Raw genomic sequence first — 24030 nt, forward strand, 5'->3', positions numbered from 1 at the left:
CACACCTACATCACAGAAAAGGCGGTCTACAACAGAAATTTGAATGTTGTTTTCCCCCTGTCGTTGTTTATCTCCTGTCTGGCAGGTTACTTGATTGGATTGCCTGGGGAGCCTGGCCATTCTTTTGTAGTGATAAATACTTAGTTCCTGGGCCAGGTCACAGTCTCACACCCTATTCATATCTTAAATGTGTCCTTAAGACAGGATTTGTGAGGAAAGAGACAATGGGGAGGTTTCCCACTTTGACCTTGCAGAGAAAACATTTGCTCAGTTTAGGAATCAAAATGGTTCCAGGTCGGTCTTCCTGTGCTGATCTATGTAGGTGCTTGGTTGGTACACTTATGAACATTACCATGTATCTAAGACCATAAAATCCCAGTCACAGTTGCAACAAGGTTCAAACACACAAAGAGTGGGAACCCTTAGCATGGGGTTGCGTGAACCTTTAAGACCTCTCCCCATTTCCCATAATACATTTTTCAACAGCATCATCAATACATCGCAGATATGTCACAAAGCAGGAGTGCTTGCCATGTAGAAACATGAGCCCATCACCGACCCCTGTCAATAACCCTACTGACACCTTTTAACACATCCCCCTAGCTGCAAGGCTTTCCTGCGTTTCTCCTCCGAAAGTATCAGGATTCAATCCACCATCCAGATGGATTTCTGCCTGAGGTATGTGCTGCCCTTGATCGCCTCCTGCCTCCTATTGGGAGGCTAAGTTCACACCTTGTGGAGGGGCAAGGAGTATGTGACCTTATGCTTAAGGGATTATGGAGGCAGGGGGAGCCCTTCCAGAGGAGTTATTAGCCGTTGAAACCAAGGAAATCGGTCAAACCATTGAATTATTTGATTCTATACTGGATAGCCTGAGGAAACAGTACAATGTAGGGTATCCACTTATTGCTACAATTTTATAGTCTGTTTTTCTGAGCCTCTTTGCTGTTGTGTATGTATGGTGCCTGGCCTTAGTTAGAGGCTGTGGTGGGGACTTGGGATTTTTGGGGAGTCATTTAAGTGTCCCCCATTCCTGGTTTTAACAGTCTCCACCTGCCTGACACCTGACATCAGGAACAACATCAGGTGTGGGGGAAAACAGCCGCTTGGGCCAAACTGGGACCTTGTTGTTGTTGTTGTTTAGTGGTGTCCGACACCTCGTGATCCCAGGCACTCCTGTCTTCCACTGCCTCCCGCAGTTTGGTCAAACTCATGCTGGTAGCTTTAAGAACACTATCCAACCATCTCGTCCTCTGTCGTCCCCTTCTCCTTGTTCCCTCCATCTTTCCCAACATCAGGGTCTTTTCCAGGGAGTTTTCTCTTCTCATGAGGTGGCCAAAGTATTGGAGTCTCAGCTTCAGGATCTGTTCTTCCAGTGAGCACTCAGGGCTGATTTCCTTCAGAATGGAGAGGTTTGATCTTCTTGCAGTCCATGGGACTCACAAGAGTCTCCTCCAGGACCGTAATTCAAAAGCATCAATTCTTCAGCGATCAGCCTTCTTTATGGTCCAGCTCTCACTTCTATACATCACTACTGGGAAAATCCTAGCTCTAACTATATGGACCTTTGTTGGCAAGGTGATGTCTCTGCTTTTGGCCCATGAGCCAGAACTTCCCCAACCCTGTTCTAGTAATATGGATATTTCTGACTCTTCAGTGTAGGATTCATTGTATGTGGTGAACAGGGCCGCCCCACCCATGAGGCAAGATAAGGTAACTTTGCCTCAGGCAGCAAGGTCCGCTGTGGCAGCAGATCCCAATGTAGATCCTTCTTCCCCTGCTTGTTCCCAACGTACATTTTCTTTCACCCCTTCTTACCTGGCAGGGAGGGGAAAGCCATTTAGGGATCTGCCTCAGGTGGCAAAATGTCTTGGGCGGGCCCTGGCGGTGAATGCTTTTAGTGTCGTACCTTGGAAGCCGAACGCCTTGTGAGTCAAACCCAGAAGTGATCGTTCCAGTTTGCAAACGTTCATTGGAAGCCAAACATCTGGCGCGGCTTCCGTGGCATCCGATTGGCTGCAGGAAGGTCCTGCAGCCAATCGGAAGCCTCGCCTTGGTTGCCGAACGTTTTGAAAGTCAAACGGACTTCCGGAACGGATTTTGTTCAGCTTCCAAGGTACGACTGTATTTTTAATTGTAGCGCTTCTTTGTTGCTTGCCTCCCTGGGCTATTTGGGGACGAAGAGTGAGATAGAAACATAACTGCTAGTAGTGATATTTGTGTCCAGATTCCTTACTCGCCATCCCTAGTTTAGTGGTAAACTCAAAAGACGTCTCCCATTTTGATGACGTTGCTTCAAAGCTCCGCTGCTTTGGACAAGCATTTTGAGAGCTGCCTTATGGTGTTGTGCATTTGCTGCCCACACAATCTGGAACCAAACAGCAGCAGCTAAACCCGCCAGCAAGTTCCTTTGAACGACGCCATCAAGCTTGAGTTCGATCCGACGCATTGTCTGGCACGGCTAGAAACCGAAGCCAAACCGGTCAACTTCCCCTTAAAGTCTTTAAAGGTGAAGTTATTAACAGAGTCGCTTACCTCCGTGGAAAGTGCTTTTCAGCAAATTACCGATCCCTGTGACGTACCGGTCTATTTTAACTTGGAACGTAAACCTATTTTTATTTCCAGAGACCTGAATTCTGGCGAACAAGGTCCCATTGTAGCCTGCCAAGCTCCATTCATTGGGAAAGGGCTATTCCCCCCGTGTCGTTGTGCCAAGATGCCAAGCTCTTTGAGACGATTAAAGGGGTCCAGCTGTATTTTCCAAGAAGCACAGTTTAGACGGAGCTGGTGAAATGGCCACAGAATTTTTAAATAGATCACTCAAGCTCTCCACTCCCCAATGACCTGGGAGAGCTTGGTGTTCCTCTTTAAAAAGCTAAAGCGTTATTTTAACTCCAGATAGATTTAGCTCTTATCTAGACCAGGTTTTGACATAGTTGGGCTCTGGATGAAATCATCAAGTGCACAGAACATGTGGTGGACATGCAAGATAACAAAAGCATTCTGGGAAATGATATATAATGAGTTGAAAAAAATGTTTAAAATAACTTTTGTGAAAAAATCAGCTTTTGGGGGCATTTTAGATGCAGAGATACCAAAAGAGCAGAAACGATTGTCTATGTATGTGATGACAGCAACACGGATACTAATGGCCCAGAAACGAATGACTGATGAAGATGATGGACTACACCGAAATGGCGAAAACGACCGGGAAAAATCAGAAACCAGGAAGATAGAAACTTTAATAAGGACTGGGGAAAATTTACAATTTACTTAAGAGAACACTGTAAACAATTAAAAACTTTGGCAGGATTTGAGTAACGCTTTTAATGCATTAAAAACTAAGGAGGAAATTGTTTATTTTACGAAAATAGAAAAAATATATGATGCATGGCCAAAGTTTGTGATGATGGCAGGAGCAACCCAGCAATAGCTGGGGGGGGGTGTCAAATGACTCCCCCCCTACCTTTAACCTCTCAGATTTGCTGACACTGAATTGAAAAGGAATGCTTTCTTCTGTAACCAGGGCAACAAAGAATGTGAGTCTTGTATATACATAAAATAAGGGATAGAGGTAGAACCTCCTTCGTGCTCTTACAAATATACCGTATTTTTTGTGTATAAGATGTCCCCCATGTATAAGACACCCCCTATTTTGGGGGACTCCTAATTAAGAAAACACCCCTCAGCACTATCCGTGTATAAGACGAGCCCCAATTTTAAACCTAATTTTTTGGTTAAAAAACCTTCTGATTGGCAAGTCCTAGGCTCTGTGGTTTAACCCACAGCGCCACCCGCATCCCTTTTTTTACTATGTGCATAATAAAGTAACAACAAATGCTTGTGTCGGTTGATGCATGATTCCCCCTTTGAAGTAGGGTGCAAATGGTTAGTTTTTAAGGCAACAACTACCGTCAAGCCTCTGTTACAAGATGTAAAAACAGCACCAAGGAGATATTTTATTTTTTTGAAACACAACGTAAGGCACACGTCTTCCACCCTCGAGTCAACTGGGCATCGCATTCGGGCTTCAGCCACCACTGTTCCAAAGGCCTGGCATCTTGACAGCCGTCCAACCTGATCTCTCGCCCCCATCTCAAAAGAAAACGAGCCTCCTTTCATCTTCAAACGTTTTTGCGTCCTCTTGGCTTATTAGGTTTCCATTTAAGCTGTTGGAGGTGGAAAGAGGGAGGGAAAGAGAAATTAAAATAAAGCAGCTGTTTCTGCAGGTTCTCTCGCTCTCTTTCCTTTGGCACTCTTCCTTTTGCCTGTTTGTTTTGGGACGAACGGCGCAAGGTAGTCCTGGTTTCTGACGAGGACGTGAAATTTCCATCTAGAGAAATCCAAGAGCTTTTCATCTCTTGGGAATGCTTAGCCCGTAGTAGGCGATACTAAAACATATTGAAAGTCCCGCACATCCCTTTAGATCACAAGATATAAGCTAAGGCTCTCTTCTTTCTGGTGCAAGAATTTCACCTAGTTGATGTGCTCTGGGCTCAGCAGAGCAGGGCAGATATTGAAGCACAACTATCTGCAAGAATGCCTTCCTCCACATCTACCTACTTGTGCTCTGAGGTCAGGAGGTGATACCCTCCTGGTGGTCCTTTCTCAGGATGAGGCCTGGGAAATGGCCTCTTCAGTGGTGGCTCCTTTAAGACATAGAACTCCCTCCCTACTAAAATGCCCCTGGCCCCATCTCTCTACAGTTTTAAGTGGCTTGTTAAGACCAGTGTTTGAAACTCCCATTGCCCTAGGCGTATTTTGCGACAGGGAATTTCATCAGCGCGAGGAGCTTCTGACCTCTGGGTGCAAAACTACGCCTAAGATTTTGGGTTAAAACTGAAAGAGTGGAAGGAAAGGAGAACCCTTTTCTGTCTCCCCACTTCCAGCTACTCTCTGAAGACTGGAGACCCTCTTAAGAATATTAGGGGAGTGGGCAGGGGAAGGACTAGAACATGTGAAAAACCAACATAATACTTTAACTGCAGTTCTTTCATTTTCATATTCTTGTTATAAAATAGCGTGCCTAGACATTCTGTTGTTGTGCCCATAACCTCAGTTTAAGGTACCATTTATCTCCCAGCTTTCATATCGGGGTTTCTAACACTGGTTAAGACGCATCTGGAGAGACTTGACTGATGGGGCAACTAGTAATTGCTCTTTAGTGATCTGCCACCTGCCTTCAAATATTGTGTGATTTTTATGGATTTGCCTGTTTTAAACGGCCCTGGGGCTTGTGTAAAGGCAGTACAGTCATATCTCTGAAGCCGAATGGAATCTGTTCTGGACGTCCGTTTGACTTCCAAAACTTTCAGAAACCAAGGCACAGCTTTCGATTGGCTGCAAGAAGCTCCTGCAGCCAATCGGAAGCTGTGGAACCCGTGTCGGATGTTTGGGTTCCAAAGAACGTTCGCAAACCGGAACACTCACTTCCGGGTTTGCAGTGTTTGGGAGCCAAAACGTTCGACTCGCAAGGCGTTCAACTTCCGAGGTACAACTGAATATTAAACTAAATGTACTTTATTTCTGAAACGGCTACGGAGACAATCACAGAATTGTACAGTTGAAAAGGACCGTGAGGATCATCAAGTCCAACCCCTGCAAGTGCAGGAATCTTTTTGCCCAGTGTGGGATTCGAACCCACAACCCTGAGGTTAAGAGAGGAGCATCTCCTGCACTGAAATGAACGGGGCTGTGTAAGTTATACGGCACCAGCTCATAAACCAAGAGGCAAAATGGACAAACGCTGATTCTGAGCCAGCTAAAATGTTAAGTGTGACTGGGCGTTGGGCCTGAATAACCTGGTCCACAGGTTTCTATGGGACTTGGTTACAGCTACTGCTAGCCACATTGAGAGACTTGTGATTTAAATGCCCATTAAAGATATGGCTAGGCAGCTAAGGTCTAGCCAGCTGGTGGCCCATGACTGCATGCAGGGCTCCCAACATGATTCTTCCTGATCTCTGCTATTCCTCCCTTAGTTAGACTGCGCACACAGGGCAGGATTAAAGGTAATGGGACCCCTGACCATTAGGTCCAGTCGTGACCGACTCTGGGCTTGCGGCGCTCATCTCGCTTTATTGGCTGAGGGAGCCGGCATACAGCTTCCGGGTCATGTGGCCAGCATGACTAAGCTGCTTCTTGTGAACCAGAGCAGCACACGGAAACGCCGTTTACCTTCCCGCCAGAGCGGTACCTATTTATCTACTTTGACGTGTTTTTGAACTGCTAGGTTGGCAGGAGCAGGGACTGAGCAATGGGAGCTCACCCCGTCATGGGGATTCAAACCGCTGACCTTCTGATCAGCAAGTCCTAGGCTCTGTGGTTAACCCAGTGCCACCCATGTCCCCCACAGGGCAGGATTACTTGCTCCCAACTATCCGAATGATACAGACTCCTGATTTGCGTTTGAAGGATCCCCATGTTCAGAAGTCAAGGTGATTGTGGCGGGAACAGTGGCCCAACTCAGCTCCACAATCTCTCTTGGCACATTTGCCCTCTTGGCACCAGAAACAGGTGAAATGGATTTGGGTGCGCATTCCATCACCAAAGCACGAAAATGGCCAAGACGCAAGGCGTTTGCCACTATGTCTAGTGTGAGAACATCCCACGCACGTTTTGTTGTACATCAGCAACGGACAGCATGTGGCTCTCTGGAAGTTAGGTCCCAGCTCTCATCATCATCGGCCATGCTGATGAGACCCAATGAAGTTCAAGGGTCACAGGCTCCCCGTCTAACTAGGCAAGATCCTGCACATGTGTCCAAGCAGACAGTTGGAGTGTGACTGCCATACTTTGGAAAGCCGCACAGCCGTCATTCTTACCAGATCTCTTTAATGGCCGTATTGTGCTTGAGAGCATCCGCCAGGCACTTGGCACCTCTGGTGGTAATCTGATTCTGGATAAGCCTAAGAGAGAGAGAGAGAGAAAGAAAGAAAGGAAAGCCCTCAGCGCCGGAGAAAACACTCTCTGTTTGCACCCGGTCCACAGCGTCCTGCCTGTCACGCACTTGGCTTGGGCACGGTGCGTCTGAAGCGGAAAATCAACACTCCTTTTTGCTGAACAAGGCTGGGGTCTTGCCAGGAACTGGTGGTTTCTGATTTCCATCTGCATGGCTGGCCTGCTTGGCATCAGACAATCCCCTCATAGAAGCGCAGCCAAGAGACTCCAAGCCTCTTCAGTCTAAAGTGCACGGGCGTCTTTCAGGGTTACTGAGCTTAATTGTATAATTGACCACACAGCTGCTCTCTGATCACAGGAGAGCAGCTGTCTGGGGGATTATTCATGATGGATCCAAAGCGACGGCCGGGGAAAGCAATTCACTGGCCACTTTGGGCTGGCACCGCAAGAGAGGAGGCAGGAAGAGACTGGCTCAGAGGGGCCAACCATCAAAAAAATGTAAAGTCACCTTGGAGTTCAATCTCTCCTGTTTTCCTTTGCCCAGAACACTGCAATTTATCTTTTCATTTTTTTAAAAAAAAGCTTCAAGACATTTATTTCTTTAGCATTAGTCACTCAAGGGTACTTTGTTTATAGTGGTACCTCAGGTTACATATGCTTCAGGTTACATACGCTTCAGGTTACAGACTCCGCTAGTACCTCAGGTTAAGAACTTTGCTTCAGGCTGAGAACAGAAATCCTGATCCGGTGGCATGGCAGGAGCAGGAGGCCCCATTAACCAAAGTGGTGCTTCAGGTTAAGAACAGTTTCAGGTTAAGTACGGACTCCGGAATGAATTGAGTACTTAACCTGAGGCACCACTGTAATATGGAAAAACACAACACACAGACAAAAGGAAATGTCAGCATTACTGACAATGGGGTAGATCCCTAAACAAACAAGAGCCAAGCCTTACATTTTGTTGGTGTTTTGCTGGTGGTGATTAAACTAAACACTGTGTACATGGGACATCTGTGTCCAGGGCAGCTGTTTATCAGCTCCATCTGGTACGCAGGCTGAGTCCCTACCTGCCCGCAGACTGTCTCGCCAGAGTGGTACATGCTCTAGTTATCTCCTGCTTGGATTACTGCAATGCGCTCTACATGGGGCTACCTTTGAAGGTGACCCGGAAACCGCAACTAATCCAGAATGCAGCAGCTAGACTGGTGACTGGGAGCGGCCGCCGAGACCACAGAAACACTGGACCTAAAAGACCTACATTGGCTCCCAGTACATTTCCGAGCACAATTCAAAGTGTTGGTGCTGGCCTTTAAAGCCCTAAATGGCCTCGGTCCTGTATACCTGAAGGAGCATCTCCATCCCCATGGTTCTGCCCGGACACTGAGGTCCAGCGCCGAGGGCCTTCTGGCAGTTCCTTCCCTGCAAGAAGTGAGGTTACAGGGAACCAGGCAGAGGGCCTTCTCGGCAGTGGCAGCCACGCGGTGGAACGCCCTCCCATCAGATGTCAAGGAGATAAAGAACCACACAACTTTTAGAAGACATCTGAAGGCAGCCCTCTAATGGGAGGTTTTTAACATTTGATGGTTTGCCACATTTTTATACGTGTCATCTGCATAGGAATCCTTCAAAAGTTCAACTGATTCCTCTCCTAGTCATTGGTTCAGCAACTCCTCCCAGGAATTGTGAAGAATGAGGCACTCCAACTTTAGCTCAGCATGAATCTGATGCCTCGATGCAAATTAAGGGCTTCCGGTGACCTTTCTGTCAAAAGGAGCCCAAAGCTCAGGGTTGGGTCCTTGTATAGAAAATGTACAGTGACTGAAATGTGACTCGTAGCCTGAGGCAGTGACTCAAGAGTGCCTTCTCCGCGAGCCAAGACAACTCACCATAGATGACCCAATCGCTTGTTGACCTTTACCATTTCAGCAAAGCATTCGGCTGCTTCGTCATCCAGCTCATTCTTTGTTAGCCTGGTGAGAGAAGCAAACAGGATTTTTCTTTTCTTTTTTTCTTAAAAATTTTTTTTAATCTACTTTTCAAGTGTATATATTTAACTAATTTTACAATAATTTTGACATTTCAAAAGTTGACTTCCTTCCCCCTATTTCTGCGGTTCCTTCAATTTATTTTTTAATATCTTCTGCATGTCCAAATTAACTTAATGTGCTCATTTATTCATCTTCTTTAAATATATACTCTTATGAAACTGCAAGTTATTAGAATTATCCTGCCAGTGTTTTTATCTCTTTGAAATTTATCTGTAAATTTTCCATAAACCATTGCCATTCTTTTATAAAAAGTTTTTTATCTTGATTTCTTATTCTTCTGGTAGGTTTTGCCATTTCTGCATATTCCATAAGTTTTTGTATCAAGTCCTCTTTTGATAGGACTTCTGCTTCTTTCCATTTTGGGGCAAGTAACATTCTGGCCACTGTAGTCACATACAGGACTATGTTTCTATATACAGTGGTACCTTGGGATACATATGCTTCAGGTTGCATACGCTTTAGGTTACAGACTCCGCTAACCCAGAAATAGTGCTTCAGGTTAAGAACTTTGCTTCAGGATGAGAACAGAAATCATGCTCCGGCAGCGCAGCGGCAGCTGGAGGCCCCATTAGCTAAAGTGGTGCTTCAGGTTAAGAACAGTTTCAGGTTAAGAACGGACCTCCGGAACGAATTAAGTACTTAACCTGAGGTACCACTGTAGTTTAGGTAGTTCTGTCCCTATAATTCCCAAAAGAAAAGCTTCTGGGGTATTTTTTTTACAAAGGTTATTTTAAACATCCTTTTCATTTCGTTATATATCATTTCCCAGTAAGCTTTAACCTTACTACAAGACCACTACATATGGTAAAAAGAACCTCCTTTTTTCAGTCCCAAGAGTGTATGGCCGTCCTATGGTTTGGGGGGGGGAAAAGGAATTTCTTCTTTGCTGGCATAGGTGCAATTTTATTAAAGATCCTGGCTAGCCAGGAATGAAATGGAAACTCTTCGGCTAGATGCGCATGTCTAAAAGGTCTGCCAAGTGATTGACAGTACAGCCATTGTGGGCGTCATTGCGTTCAAGCAAACTTACACTTTGCTAAGATTTCAGCATTCGTTTGAAAAAGGGTTGTTTTTTTTTAATGCAAGTGAGATGGAGACCCACTCACCCCCACATGCCTAAGGCATTTCCATGTGATCAAGGAAGGATTTCTGGTTTTGCTTTTTTAAAATAAAAATAAAAATGCTGCCATGGAAAGCATTCATGGGAATGGCTGGTGGAGAGGAGGGCAGCTTGGAAAACTCCTAGCGAGGACAGGAAAATAGGTTTAGCCATTAGGACCACACCAAAACTGGTCTTCCACCTTCTCTCCATAGAGATTAAAGGCATTTATAGCTCAACGCTTGACCAAGCAGCCCCAGGCTGGGTTAATGGAGAATAATTGCCTTTTTTAAGTTAGTCTTTTATTTTCTTTTGTAAGCTGCTATGTACAGCTCTCCCCTTCTTTTGGGGTTAGAACGGGGAAAGTGGAGCACATATACAGAAGCTACAAATAGGTTGTCCACAAAGCATTTTAACAAGCTCAGGAGGCTTGTTGCTAGCTGCAAATTATTAGTTAGTTAATCAATTAATTAATTAAAATTTTATGCTGCCCTTATACAGTATAATGGATTGAAAAAAATGTTTAAAATAACTTTTTTTTTAAAAAAACCAAACCAGCCTAGAAGCTTTTCTATTAGGAATTGTAGGTACCGATATTCCAAAGGCGCAAAAGACTTTTCATGTATGCGATGACAGTCGCACGTACGCTACTAGCCCAAAGATGGAAAGAAGACGAAGTCCCTATCAGAGAAGAATGGCAAACTAAGCTGTTGAACTATGCTGAAATGGCAAAACTGACTGGAAAGCTCAGGAACCAAGAAGACCAAAACTTTTACTAAAGAATGGGAAACATTTATAACTTATCTGGGAGACCACTGTAAGCAGATGAAAACATTAGCAGGATTGCAAGAGCACGTGTAATGTAGCAAGTACTAAGGAGACAATGGAGTGACATAAAATATGGATTACTGAATAATATGCAGCTGAAAACATTGACAATAGGACCCAGGGAGGAGGAAGGTGGGAAGTCCAGAACTTCAGAGGAATCTCTAAATATAGATACCGTATTTTTCGCCCTATAAGACGCACTGGCCCATAGGACATACCTAGTTTTTTTGGGGGGAAATCAAGGAAAAAATTTTTATTCCCCCCCCCCCCCAGGTTTGCACAGCCATCCCCAAGCTACAAGAGGGAGACGGAGCGCTCTGTCTCCCTCTTCTGCCTTCAGGGAGAGCCTCTCTAGGCTCTGTGGGGCAGCGGCTTGCCCCTCTGTCCCCCAGCTTATGGGGCTGGCGATGGGAAGAAGCAAACCCCCCGCCAGCCTCCAGATCAGGTCCGGGAATAGCGGGGTGGCGGCACTCTGCCTCCCCGCTATCCCCCGAGCTTGTGGGGCTGGCATGGGGGGGGGAGAAGTAAGCTTGCTTCTCCCCCCCCCCGCCAGCCTCCAGGCCAGGTTGGGGAATAGCGGGGTGGCAGCACTCTGCCCCCCACCTATCCCCCGAGCTTGTGGGGCTGGCGGGGGTGGAGAAGCAAGCTCGCTTCTCCCCCCCCGCCAGCCTTCAGATCAGGTCCGCGAATAGCGGGGTAGCGGCATCCCCCGAGCTTGTGGGGCTGGCGGGGGGGAAGAAGTAAGCTTGCTTCTCCCCCCCCCCACCAGCCTCCAGACCAGGTCGGGGAATAGCGGGGTGGTGGCGCTGCGCCTCCCCGCTGTCCCCCGAGCTTGTGGGCTGCAGGCTGGCCCCCCTCGCTCTCCAGGCTTCAGCGAAAGCCTGCATTCGCCCCATAGGACGCACACACATTTCCCCTTCATTTTTGGAGGGGAAAAAGTGCGTCCTATAGGGTGAAAAATATGGTATGTACTTTGTATTGTTATACTCTTATACTTGTAAAGCCAAAAAAAAATTATTTAAAAAAAAAAATTTATCCACATGTCTCAGGGTAGTTCACGGATAAAAATAACAATATTAAAAACGCAAAATAGCGTATTTTTCGCTCCACAAGACGCACCTAGTTTTTGGAGGAGGAAAACAACAACAAAAATATATTCTGAATCCCAGAAGCCAGAACAGCAAGAGGAATCGCTGTGCAGCGAAAGCAGCAATCCCTCTTGCTGTTCTGGCTTCTGTGATAGCTGCGCAGCCTGCATTCGCTCCATAAGACGCACACACATTTCCCCTTACTTTTTAGGAGGGAAAAAGTGAGTCTTATAGAGCAAAAAATACGGTACATAATAAAAATAAAAACAAGAATAACCCCAAAATCTTCTCCCTGACACATTTTTAAAGGGCATTGTATGTCAATCAGCCCTAAAGGCCTGGTTAAAGAGAAACGTTTTTTGCCTGGCGCCTAAAGGCGCATAATGAAGGCACCAATCGAATCTCCCTGGGAAATGAAGAAACGAGCTCTCTAACAACAGGCAGTGAGTGCTGACAGAAATGAAGACAGAGGAGCCGCTGAGAAACAAGAGCGGTTGTGATGTATTATGTGGTATAGGGGTGGATGAAGCACTTGATTTGCATGCAAAAGGTCCTGGGTTCAAATCCCAGCATCTCCAGTTGGGCTGGGAGAAGTCCCTGCCTGAAACCCTGCAGAGATGCTGTCAGTCAGTGTAGGTAATACTGAACTGGATGGACCAATGGCTTTGATTCAGCACAAGGCAGTTCTTTGTTGTTGTTGTTTAGTCGTTTAGTCGTGTCCGACTCTTCGTGACCCCATGGACCAGAGCACGCCAGGCACTTCTGTCTTCCACTGCCTCCGGCAGTTTGGTCAAACTCATGCTGGTAGCTTCGAGACCACTATCCAACCTTCTCGTCCTCTGTCGTCCCCTTCTCCTTGTGCCCTCCATCTTTCCCAACATCAGGGTCTTTTCCAGGGAGTCTTCTCTTCTCATGAGGTGGCCAAAGTATTGCAGCCTCAGCTTCACAATCTGTCCTTCCAGTGAGCACTCAGGGCTGATCTCCTTAAGAATGGAGAGGTTTGATCTTCTTGCAGTCCATGGGACTCTCAAGAGTCTCCCCCAGCACCATAATTCAAAAGCATAAATTCTTTGGTGATCAGCCTTCTTTATGGTCCAGCACTCACTTCCATAAATCACTACTGGGAAAACCATAACTATGCAATGAAGCAGAAGTAGATGTCTTTCTGGAACTCTCTAGCTTTGTCCATAATCCAGGGCATGTTTGCAATTTGGTCTCTGGTTCCTCTGCCTCTTCTAAATCCAGCTTGCACTTCTGGGAGCAGTTCTTCTAGGTCCCAATATTCTGGGACAGCCCTAAAAATGAACCAACCAACCCAAGGGAATGACAACAGAGGGTCACGCATGCCCAGAAGCGACAGAATGTTGAGCTTTAGCTAGAAATGGAAAAAAAACTGAGGGGAGATGGAATGACACAGCCTGCAAGAGGGCTGGCTGGCACAACAGAAGCACTCCCCTTGGGATGTGGGAATAAACTGCAACACTTTGTTGCAGGTCCTGTTTCTTTTTCCATAATTTTTATCAAATTTTCTATTTTACATTTTAGAATATTCATTCATAAGCCACCGTAAAATATCAATGACTTCCCTTCTCTTCTTTCCATGGTTCATTTTGCAGAACATAAATCCCTGCATATTTTAGATAAACTAAACCATTGAGTATTCCATTATTACATCCATCAAAACTTATTGACACTGTTGAATTTATCTGAATGCTGCCCACTTTTTCAAATATATACAATTCCCCCCCCCCATATATTCAATAAACATTTTCCAATCTTCTCTAAACGTATGTTCTTCTTGTCCTCTTATTCTATATGTTAGGTCCACAAGCTGCACATATTCCATCAGTTTAAGTTGCCATTCTTCTTTAGTTGGGATTTTGCTCGTTTTCCATTTTTGGGCTAACAAAACACGGACCACTGTAGTGGCATACATAAATAACCTTTTTTGACACCTGGGAATTTCCATCTGAATTATCCCCAACGAAAAGGATTCTGGGTTGTTGTTTTTTTGGAAAAGTACTTTTAAACATTTTTTTTCCAATTCATTATAAATTATTTCCCAATACTCTTTTACCCTTTTACAAGTCCACCATGTACCCTCAGTCTCATTGCATCTCCAGCACTTATCCAATTCAGTCTTATACATCTTAGCAAGTCTAGGTAAAGGTAAAGGGACCCCTGACCATTAGGTCCAGTTGTGGCCGACTCTGGGGTTGCGGTGCTCATCTCGCTTTATTGGCCGAGGGAGGCGGCGTACAGCTTCCGGGTCATGTGGCCAGCATGACTAAGCCACTTCTGACGAACCAGAGCAGCGCACGGAAACGCCGTTTACCTTCCCGCCGGAGCGGTACCTATTTATCTACTTGCACTTTGACGTGCTTTCGAACTGCCAGGTTGGCAGGAGCAGGGACTGAGCAACAGGAGCTCAGCAGGGCATCAGTTGAAGAAGGAGCAAAAAGGGTTTTCTTGTGTGTGTGTGTTTCTTTCTGGCTGATTAGCTGTTTTCCCTGTGTAAAGGTCAGAGGGGGCAGGGTTTCTGTTGAGGCAGGGGATTAGCTGTGGGAGGAGCTTATCAGAGTTTGCAGGGCATCAGTTGAAGAAGGAGCAAAAAGGGTTTTCTTGTGTGTGTGTGTTTCTTTCTGGCTGATTAGCAGTTAGATCCATCTTTTAGATTTAGGGGAGCTAGTCTCAAACGTTTGTTGGGGGAGATCTAGGTTTTTTTGTGTGGGGGAAGTTATTTGTCCTGTCTTCAAGCTTTTTATGATGCAGGACCTCTGTAGCCAACCCCAACGACACGATCTCAAGATGGAAGGGGAGGGAACAGCTGCAGTCGCCTGCGATTCCTGCGCAATGTTTGCCATCTTGCCAAAGGTTGCAGGCAGCTTTACCTGCAGCAATTGCATGTTGATTGCCCTCTTAAAAGACAAAGTCCTGCAACTGGAGGAACGTGTAGCTACGCTCCAAAGAATTAGAGAGCTGGAGCTCTTCTTGGAAGCAACAGAGCACACCGTCTCCACCAAGGAGGAGACAGGGGACTCCCCTGAGAAGGAGGATAGTTCACCAACACAGGAGCCAGATATATGGAGAAACGTCACTCAAAGAAGTAGGAGGCCCAGGGTTCACTCTGATTGCTTAGAAATACACAATCGCTTTGAGGTCCTCTCCCCTAGCATGGAAGACGAAGAGCAGACTCCATTTGAGGATCTCTCCCTCATTACAGTCGATCAGGTATATGAAGACGAGCAGCAAAGTCAGTCCTCAGGGAATGTGCAGGCGACCTTGGAACGGACAGCTCACGGAAGAACCCCGACCAAACCCAAGAGGAGGCGTGTAGTGGTGATAGGGGATTCCCTACTGAGGGGAACAGAAGCAGTGATCTGTGGGCCTGACAAGATGTCTCGGGAAGTGTGCTGTCTCCCCGGGGCTAAGATCCAAGATGTAACTGAACGACTGCAAGGAATCATAAAACCCACTGACAAATACCCCTTCCTCTTGGTTCATGTGGGAACCAATGACACTGCAAGCAATAGCCTCCAGAAGATCAAAAGAGACTACGAGGCTCTCGGCAGGAAATTGAAGCAACTAAATGCACAAATTGTCATCTCATCTGTCCTCCCAGTTGAACGACGTGGCCCAGGGAGAGAGGGGAAAATAGTGGAAGTGAACAGCTGGCTTCGCAAATGGTGTAAACAGGAACGGTTTGGATTCTTAGATCACGGACTGCAGTTTCTTGAAGATGGACTTCTGGCAAGTGATGGGCTGCACCTCACAACGGTTGGGAGAAATGTTTTTGCCAAAAATCTCAGAAACCTCATCAGGAGGGCTTTAAACTGACTAATGTGGGGGAGGGAGACAGTGCTCCTGAAGGTAGGAGTCTATCAATTAATGAAGATGATCATCCAAATGTCATAGACCAAATGGAGCAAACAGCACGCGGACCTAGTGGTGGGAGGAAAAAATCCTTAAATAAGAGACACGGGGGAATGATTAATGGACTTCAATGTCTATACACTAATGCGCAAAGCATGGGAAATAAACAAGATGAACTTGAGCTCTTGGTACAGCAAACTAAATATGACATAATAGGCATCACTGAAACCTGGTGGGATAAGTCCCACGATTGGAATGTAATAATGGGGGGATACAATCTATTTCAGAGAAACAGACCAGACAAGAAAGGAGGAGGAGTGGCGTTATATGTCAGGGATGTGTATACCTGTGAAGAGATCCAAGATTTAGATCCTCAAAGCCAAAGTGAGAGCATTTGGGTCAAAATTAAGGGAGAGAAGAATAACAGAGACCTCATTGTGGGAGTTTACTATAGATCCCCAAGCCAAACGGAGGACATAGATGATGCCTTCCTGGAACAGATGGCCAAGCATGCAAAAGGAAGGGAGATAGTAGTAATGGGGGACTTCAATTACCCGGATATTTGTTGGACGTCAAACTCAGCCAAGAGCATAAGGTCAAACAGATTCCTCACTGGCCTTGCAGACAACTTCATTGTCCAGAAAGTGGGAGAAGCAACAAGAGGAACAGCCATTTTAGATCTGGTCCTAACCAATGTTGATGACCTGGTTAGTGGGGTAGAAGTGGAAGGATCATTAGGCGCGAGTGATCATGCTCTTCTGAAGTTTACTATACAGCGGAAAGGAGCAGCCAAGCATACTAGGACTCAATTTCTTGACTTTAAGAAAGCCGACTTCATAAAACTTAGGGAAGTGCTGGGTGAGATCCCATGGACAACAATACTAAAAGGAAAGGGAGTTCATGATGGCTGGGAGTTTGTTAAGAGGGAGATACTAAAAGCACAACGTCAGGCAATACCAATGAGACGGAAACATGGAAGGTGCCTAAAGAAGCCAGGGTGGCTATCTAAAGAACTTTTAACTGAATTAAGATTAAAAAAGGATGTGTACAAAAAATGGAAAAGGGGGGAAACCACCAAAGAGGAATTCAAACAAATAGCCAGCACGTGTAGACACAAAGTCAGAAAAGCTAAAGCACAGAATGAACTCAGGCTTGCTAGAGAGGTTAAAAGCAACAAAAAAGGCTTTTATGGGTATGTTCGTAGCAAAAGGAAGAACAAAGAAACAATGGGGTCACTCAGAGGAGAAGATGGTGAAATGCAAACAGGGGACACAGAAAGGGCTGAACTCCTCAATGCCTTCTTTGCCTCAGTCTTCTCCGATAAAGAAAACAATGCCCGACCTGAAGAATTTGGAGCAAATGATTCATCAAAGGAAACACAGCCCAGAATAACTAAGGAGATAGTACAAGAATATTTGGCTAGTTTAGATGTATTCAAGTCTCCAGGGCCAGATGAACTGCATCCAAGAGTATTAAAAGAACTGGCAGATGTGATCTCAGAACCACTGGCAGTCATCTTTGAGAATTCCTGGAGAACAGGCGAAGTCCCGGCAGACTGGAGGAGGGCAAATGTTGTCCCTATTTTCAAAAAGGGGAAAAGAGAGGACCCAAATAATTACCGCCCAGTCAGTCTGACATCAATAGCAGGGAAGATTCTGGAGCAGATCATTAAGCAAACAGTCTGTGAGCACCTAGAAAGGAATGCTGTGATCACCAATAGTCAGCATGGATTTCTGAAAAATAAGTCATGTCAGACTAACCTGATCTCGTTTTTTGACAGAATTACAAGCCTGGTAGATGAAGGGAACGCAGTGGATGTAGCCTACCTTGATTTCAGCAAGGCATTTGACAAGGTGCCCCATGATATTCTTGTAAAGAAGCTGGTAAAATGCGGTCTTGACTATGCTACCACTCAGTGGATTTGTAACTGGCTGACTGACCGAACCCAAAGGGTGCTCATCAATGGTTCCTCTTCATCCTGGAGAAGAGTGACTAGTGGGGTGCCACAGGGTTCTGTCTTGGGCCCGGTCTTATTCAACATCTTTATCAACGACTTGGATGATGGACTCAAGGGCATCCTGATCAAATTTGCAGATGACACCAAACTGGGAGGGGTGGCTAACACCCCAGAGGACAGGATCACACTTCAAAACGACCTTGACAGATTAGAGAACTGGGCAAAAATAAACAAGATGAATTTTAACAGGGAGAAATGTAAAGTATTGCACTTGGGCAAACAAAATGAGAGGCACAAATACAAGATGGGTGACACCTGGCTTGAGAGCAGTACATGTGAAAAGGATCTAGGAGTCTTGGTTGACCACAAACTTGACATGAGCCAACAGTGTGACGCAGCAGCTAAAAAAGCCAATGCAATTCTGGGCTGCATCAATAGGAGTATAGCATCTAGATCAAGGGAAGTAATAGTGCCACTGTATTCTGCTCTGGTCAGACCACACCTGGAGTACTGTGTCCAGTTCTGGGCACCACAATTCAAGAAGGACACTGACAAACTGGAACGTGTCCAGAGGAGGGCAACCAAAATGGTCAAAGGCCTGGAAACGATGCCTTATGAGGAACGGCTAAGGGAGCTGGGCATGTTTAGCCTGGAGAAGAGGAGGTTAAGGGGTGATATGATAGCCATGTTCAAATATATAAAACGATGTCACATAGAGGAGGGAGAAAGGTTGTTTTCTGCTGCTCCGGAGAAGCGGACACGGAGCAATGGATCCAAACTACAAGAAAGAAGATTCCACCTAAACATTAGGAAGAACTTCCTGACAGTAAGAGCTGTTCGACAGTGGAATTTGCTGCCAAGGAGTGTGGTGGAGTCTCCTTCTTTGGAGGTCTTTAAGCAGAGGCTTGACAACCATATGTCAGGAGTGCTCTGATGGTGTTTCCTGCTTGGCAGGGGGTTGGACTCGATGGCCCTTGTGGTCTCTTCCAACTCTATGATTCTATGATTCTATGATTCTAGGAACTCACCCCGTTGCGGGGATTCGAACCGCTGACCTTCTGATCGGCAAGTCCTAGGCTCTGTGGTTTAACCCACAGCGCCACCCGCGTCCCATCTTGGAGTTAAATACCACCTGTAAATCATTTTCAGGTGGTTCTCATTCCTTGAAGCTGTAAACTTCAGATCGCTCTTCCAAAGTCGTCCCCCCCCCCCGAGATTAAAATCTATATCATGTCCTATATCTATTGCTCGGTTCACCCATTATATTGATCCCTTGATGAATTATCAACACAAGTAGAATTGTAGAGTCCGAAGGGACCCCAAGAGTCATCTAGTCAAGTCTGCTCGGAGGGTACGTTCTAGCAGGTCCTGTTTCTTGTCCTTCCAATCCCTGTTCCCCAAAGGATGCTATCTCTGAGCAGCTACACTTCCAAGAGTCTGCCTCTCTTCCTTGTTTGTGGAGCTAGGATCATGGCTGCCTATAGGTTCCCCAGGCGCTCTCTTCAGGGCAATGCAGCCTAGGACAAAGGACGCTGTGGTGCTGTTCCTTCAACCCAAGCTCTTCACGGTTCAAGCCATCGACAGTCACGGCCTGCCAGTGTGGTGTAGCGGTTAAGAGCGGTGGACTCGTAATCTGGTGAACTGGGTTCGCGTCTCCGCTCCTCCACATGCAGCTGCTGGGTGACATTGGGCTAGTCACACTTCTTTGAAGTCTCTCAGCTTCACTCTCACTCACCTCGCAGAGTGTTTGTTGTGGGGGAGTAAGGGAAAAGAGATTGTTAGCCGCTTTGAGACTCCTTAAGGGGAGTGATAAAGCGGGATATCAAATCCAAACTCTTCTTCTTCTGCTGCTGCTGCTGTCTTGCATCAGATCCCGGGCACCACTTGGGACATGATCCAAAGTTTCCTCCCTTTTACCGTCAATGCCGGGACTGGCTGTTCCAAAAGCACAATAATTTATTGTCCCCAGAAACGCAGTGGTTGTGATCAGCCAGGCATTGTGAGAACGATGGTGGAACAAGAGAGGGCTTGGCTTTCCAGTGCGTCAGGTGGAGTGTTTAATGTCCCTGCTTCAAAACCGGTTCAAAGGCGCAGGAGGGAGAATGTCTGGGGCACAAATGAGTCGCAAGATATTCCTTACGATAATTACAGGGTGTCTTACAGGTGTGCCACAAAAGGCCGTGCGAACGCACCTGGCTAATGCTAGATCGTTCGCTGCTTGCTGATGTTTGCTGTCATCTGTGCTGGGATTTCTTTTAAATGAAGAGTGGAATAACGAATAAAAAAGAAGTGCTACAAAAGCTCCATTGGTCTGCCCTGTATGTTAACACAATGGGATAAAGACTCATCTACCTGGATAACTCGGTTTGGGAGGAGGAAATGTCTCTTTCCTCCAGGGATCTGTAATTTAGGGTTTAAAAATCTAGCTATACACCCCTCCAGCACTGTTTCTCTCTAGCCTTCCATCCCTTTCCACATTCACCGTATTTTTCGCTCTATAGGACGCACCCGACCATAGGACGCACCTACTTTTAGAGGGGGAGAACAAGTAAAAAAAATTCTCTCCCGCTCTGCGCAGCGCCTCTCCAGCGAACCAAAGCCAGGAGAGCAAGAGGTATCGGTGCACACCGATTCCTCTCGCTCTTCTGGCTTCAGTGAAAGCAACATGAAGCCTCCGGAGCTTCGGAGGCTTCGCGTTGCTATCGCTGAAGCCATGGAGCCTGCATTCGTTCCATAAGACGCACACGCATTCCCCCTTAATTTTTGGAGGGGGAAAAGTGCATCTTATAGAGCGAAAAATACGGTAAATCTCTCACCGTACGCTCCCGAGTTCATTTTGGATTCATTTAATCATCAGATGTAGTCAACTTAATCAGCTGCTTTTAATACCGGGGATACTTAAAAGTGTTTACTTTTTAAAAACTCGCTGCTGCTCCCTGGGGTTGGATGTGGTCTCAGCTCTGACGCTGGTTCTTGCTAGCTCAGACATCCTTGGGCTGCTAGAACAAGCCCGCAGGGCCTTATCAGCAGAAGGCAGAAGCGACGGCAAAGACGTTCAGAAGCCAATGGCTGCCGCTGAGGAAGTGCTCTTAAGGAGGACGTGGAACCAAGAATTGAAACCATGTGAATGTGGAGGTTGGGTGGTGAATTACTCTCCCAAAACTACTCGGAACACACTGAAATGCTAGGAAAACCATGGTGGGTTACAAACCACACACACACACACACACACACACACACCACGGCTCAGGACCACAGTACCTCAAGGACTGCCTCTTTCCATATGAACCTACCCGGACCCTGAGATCACCTTCTGAGGTCCTCCTTCGTGTGCCTCCTCCTCAAGAGGTCCGGAGGGTGCCAACACGAGAACAGGGCCTTCTCTGCAGTGGCTCCCCGTCTGTGGAATGCTCTCCCCAGAGAAGTTCGCCTGGCGCCTTCATTATACACCTTTAGGCGCCAGGCAAAAACGTTCCTTTTTAACCAGGCCTTTGGTTGATCTGATTGACATCCTATGCACTTTTAAAATGTGGGGTTTTTTTGTGGGGGGGGGCTATTGGGTTGTTGTTTTCATTTTCATTATGTACAGTGGAACCTCGGTTGTCAAACGCTTCAGACGTAAAACGTTTTGGCTCTCGAACACCATAACCTGGAAGTGAATGCTTCCGTTTCTGAACGCGCCTCAGAAGTCAAACAGCTTCTGAGGCGCGTTTCTCCATTTTTTCAATGGATTTTGCCGACCAGCAATTGCACCTCAGTTGTCGAACGTTTTGGAAGTTGAATGGTCTTCTGGAACGGATTATGTTCAACAACCGAGGTTCCACTGTATTTTGTGGTTTTATATCTTGATTTTATTCTGTGAGTCGCCCCGAGACCTCCGGGTATAGGGCGGTATATAAATTCAATCAATCAGTCAGTCAGTCAATCAATCAATCAATCAATCAATCAATCAATCAATCATATTTGGTCAGATTCTCAGGCCCTTCAGAGCTCAGCAACATGGCATTGGGAGGAGATACTGGCTTTTCTATTTCACAAGTACGAAGCTATTGGCTCACTGCCACTTCCTGGCTGGGGCACATTAGCTTGACTGTCTTGCTGTGAAAAAACACATCCCTTCCAACAGGACCCATGGCTCACGCTACAAGGAAAAGGGAGGTGATCTCCGAATGCAAAACTCAACCTATCCGGCTGCAGCAGAGGGAGATAGGGGAAACAGCTGTTTCCGTCCCAGCTGGTCATCATAAGAGCTACGTCATAACTCGGGGGTGGAGAACATGTGGTCCTCTGGGTGTCGTTCGACTCCGACACCCAACAGGCCCCTGTCGGTGTGGCCAGTGATAAAGAGGAGTTGCCCCTGACCACGGCTGGAGCGCCACCTTGTGCTTCAGCCTGGATGTAACTTTCTAAGGGTTTGCTTGTTTTCCTCTTCCCTCCTCAAACCTCTTTCCTTTTGTGTCGTCTTTTCGATTGTCAGCCTGGAGGGGAGGGGCCGCTATTGGTCTCATGCGATAGGGTAAAAATGCCCTAAACAAAATCTGAAGAGTTTCCTGCTGTGGTTTATTTGTTCTCCTCACTGCGTCCCTTGGCCTCTTCTGTGCTCGAAGTGAGCCTTCCAGTTCCCTCATGTAGCTCACATAGAAATCTGCCACTCCAACCTAGGCCTACTCTGGAATCTGGTACGGACTGTGAGAGGTGCACCCGCCATGTAAAATCCATGTCCCCTCTCCTTGTAAGGAGAGGCGAGCCCCGCGAAGCTGCCCCCTTCCCCAGAATCTGCCAACAAGCGGATCCTTACCAAAATATATTCACGGTGCTGTTCTGCTTCATGGCTTCTGCGATGCTTTTCCCCCCTTCGGTGGTGATGCCGTTAAACGCAAGACTGCGAAGCAAAAGACAGGAGGGGAAATATTTAAAAGATGCACATGCGTGCACACACAAAACAGGGGCAAATGTTTTCTTTTGACAACCTCGTATCGGGATAAGGCTTTATGGGACCGGACAGTATACAAACAATGATTCACATGGACGTGCCACAGATAAGAGTGCATAGGACCCTTCTTCTTTCTGTTTCATACAGTGGTGTCATAAGGGGACGACACTGGGGGCAAGGACCCTCTCAGCACTCCCCCCCAACCACAGCCTATGTCAGACCCACCAGGTGCCCTTATTTTCCAGGGACAGTCGCCCCAGTTTCTGATTTGGTCCTGGAATGTCCTGCTTTTCCTTAGGACGTCCCTATTTTCATTGGAGAAATGTTGAAGGGTATGGAGTTATCCGCCCCCCCCCCGAGCCATCTGAAGGCAGCCCTGTACAGTGGTACCTCAGGTTAAGTACTTAATTCGTTCCGGAGGTCCGTTCTTAACCTGAAACTGTTCTTAACCTGAAGCACTACTTTAGCTAATGGGGCCTCCAACCGCCTCCGCGCAATTTCTGTTCTCATCCTGAGGCAAAGTTCTTAACCTGAGGTACTATTTCTGGGTTAGCGGAGTCTGTAACCTGAAGCGTATGTAACCTGAAGCGTATGTAATCCGAGGTGCCACTGTATAGGGAAGGTTATTTAAAAATGCTTTTAATGTTCATTATGTTTTTGTGTATGTTGGAAGCTGCCCAGAGTTGCTTGGGCAACCCAGTCAGATGGGCGGGGTATAAAAGGTTAAATTATTATTATTATTATTTATTTGAATAGGACATCCCTATTTTCATTGGAGAAATGTTGGAGGGTATGCATTTTGAAATCAACGAGAAACCACTTGGAGATTAGCAATAAGGAAAATGCAGAGAAGGTGAAGAAGGGAACGAACACACACACACACACACGCGCACACACACACACACACACACACACACACACACACAAAAACCACATTTGCAATGCCTAGATATCTGCCCCAAAGACTTCCTTCCTGAAATTAAGCATTAACGGTCACATAACTAGAGAACGTTTTCGTGCCACCCGACAGCCTTGCTCTGCCAACGTAGGAAATGTCTGCAGGCAAGGAAAGCCCCACCCCACGATAATTGGGTCCGGAAATTCTTCCAAGTAAAATTTGAACCGTTTTTGAGTGACAACTCGTAGATAATGAAGCCGATTAGAAAAGCTGTTCGTTTTGGTCAGGATCCAAAAAGCAGAGCAGCTCTTTCCACACGTCTCAGAGCGGTTCCCCCACCCCCGCCCCACTCTTAGATTTCTCACATTTTTTTCCTTCCACCTGTATATGGTGAGTGGGTGTTTCA

At 46.4% G+C, this 24030-nt stretch overlaps 1 protein-coding gene and 1 long non-coding RNA gene across 4 annotated transcripts in view; one reads left to right on the plus strand and one right to left on the minus strand.

Annotated features, from left to right (window-relative positions):
- Positions 1 to 24030, plus strand: part of LOC309515389 — a 36298-nt gene that overhangs the window by 4519 nt on the left and 7749 nt on the right. The window lies entirely within an intron of this gene.
- NOD1 (nucleotide binding oligomerization domain containing 1) overlaps positions 3926 to 24030 on the minus strand; it is a 47978-nt gene continuing 27873 nt past the window's right edge. For all 3 annotated transcript variants that reach the window (XM_082192995.1, XM_082192996.1, XM_082192997.1), the window contains 4 exons: positions 22592 to 22675; positions 8787 to 8870; positions 6825 to 6908; positions 3926 to 4169 (listed from right to left, as the gene is read on the minus strand). In XM_082192995.1, the coding sequence (XP_082049121.1) occupies positions 4097 to 4169; positions 6825 to 6908; positions 8787 to 8870; positions 22592 to 22675 (325 nt within the window). In that variant the 3' untranslated portion in view covers positions 3926 to 4096. The remainder of the gene's footprint in view (positions 4170 to 6824; positions 6909 to 8786; positions 8871 to 22591; positions 22676 to 24030) is intronic.

This window comes from Podarcis vaucheri (assembly GCF_965113315.1).
Source record: "Podarcis vaucheri genome assembly, chromosome: 12".
In the NCBI taxonomy this organism is placed as follows: domain Eukaryota; kingdom Metazoa; phylum Chordata; class Lepidosauria; order Squamata; family Lacertidae; genus Podarcis; species Podarcis vaucheri.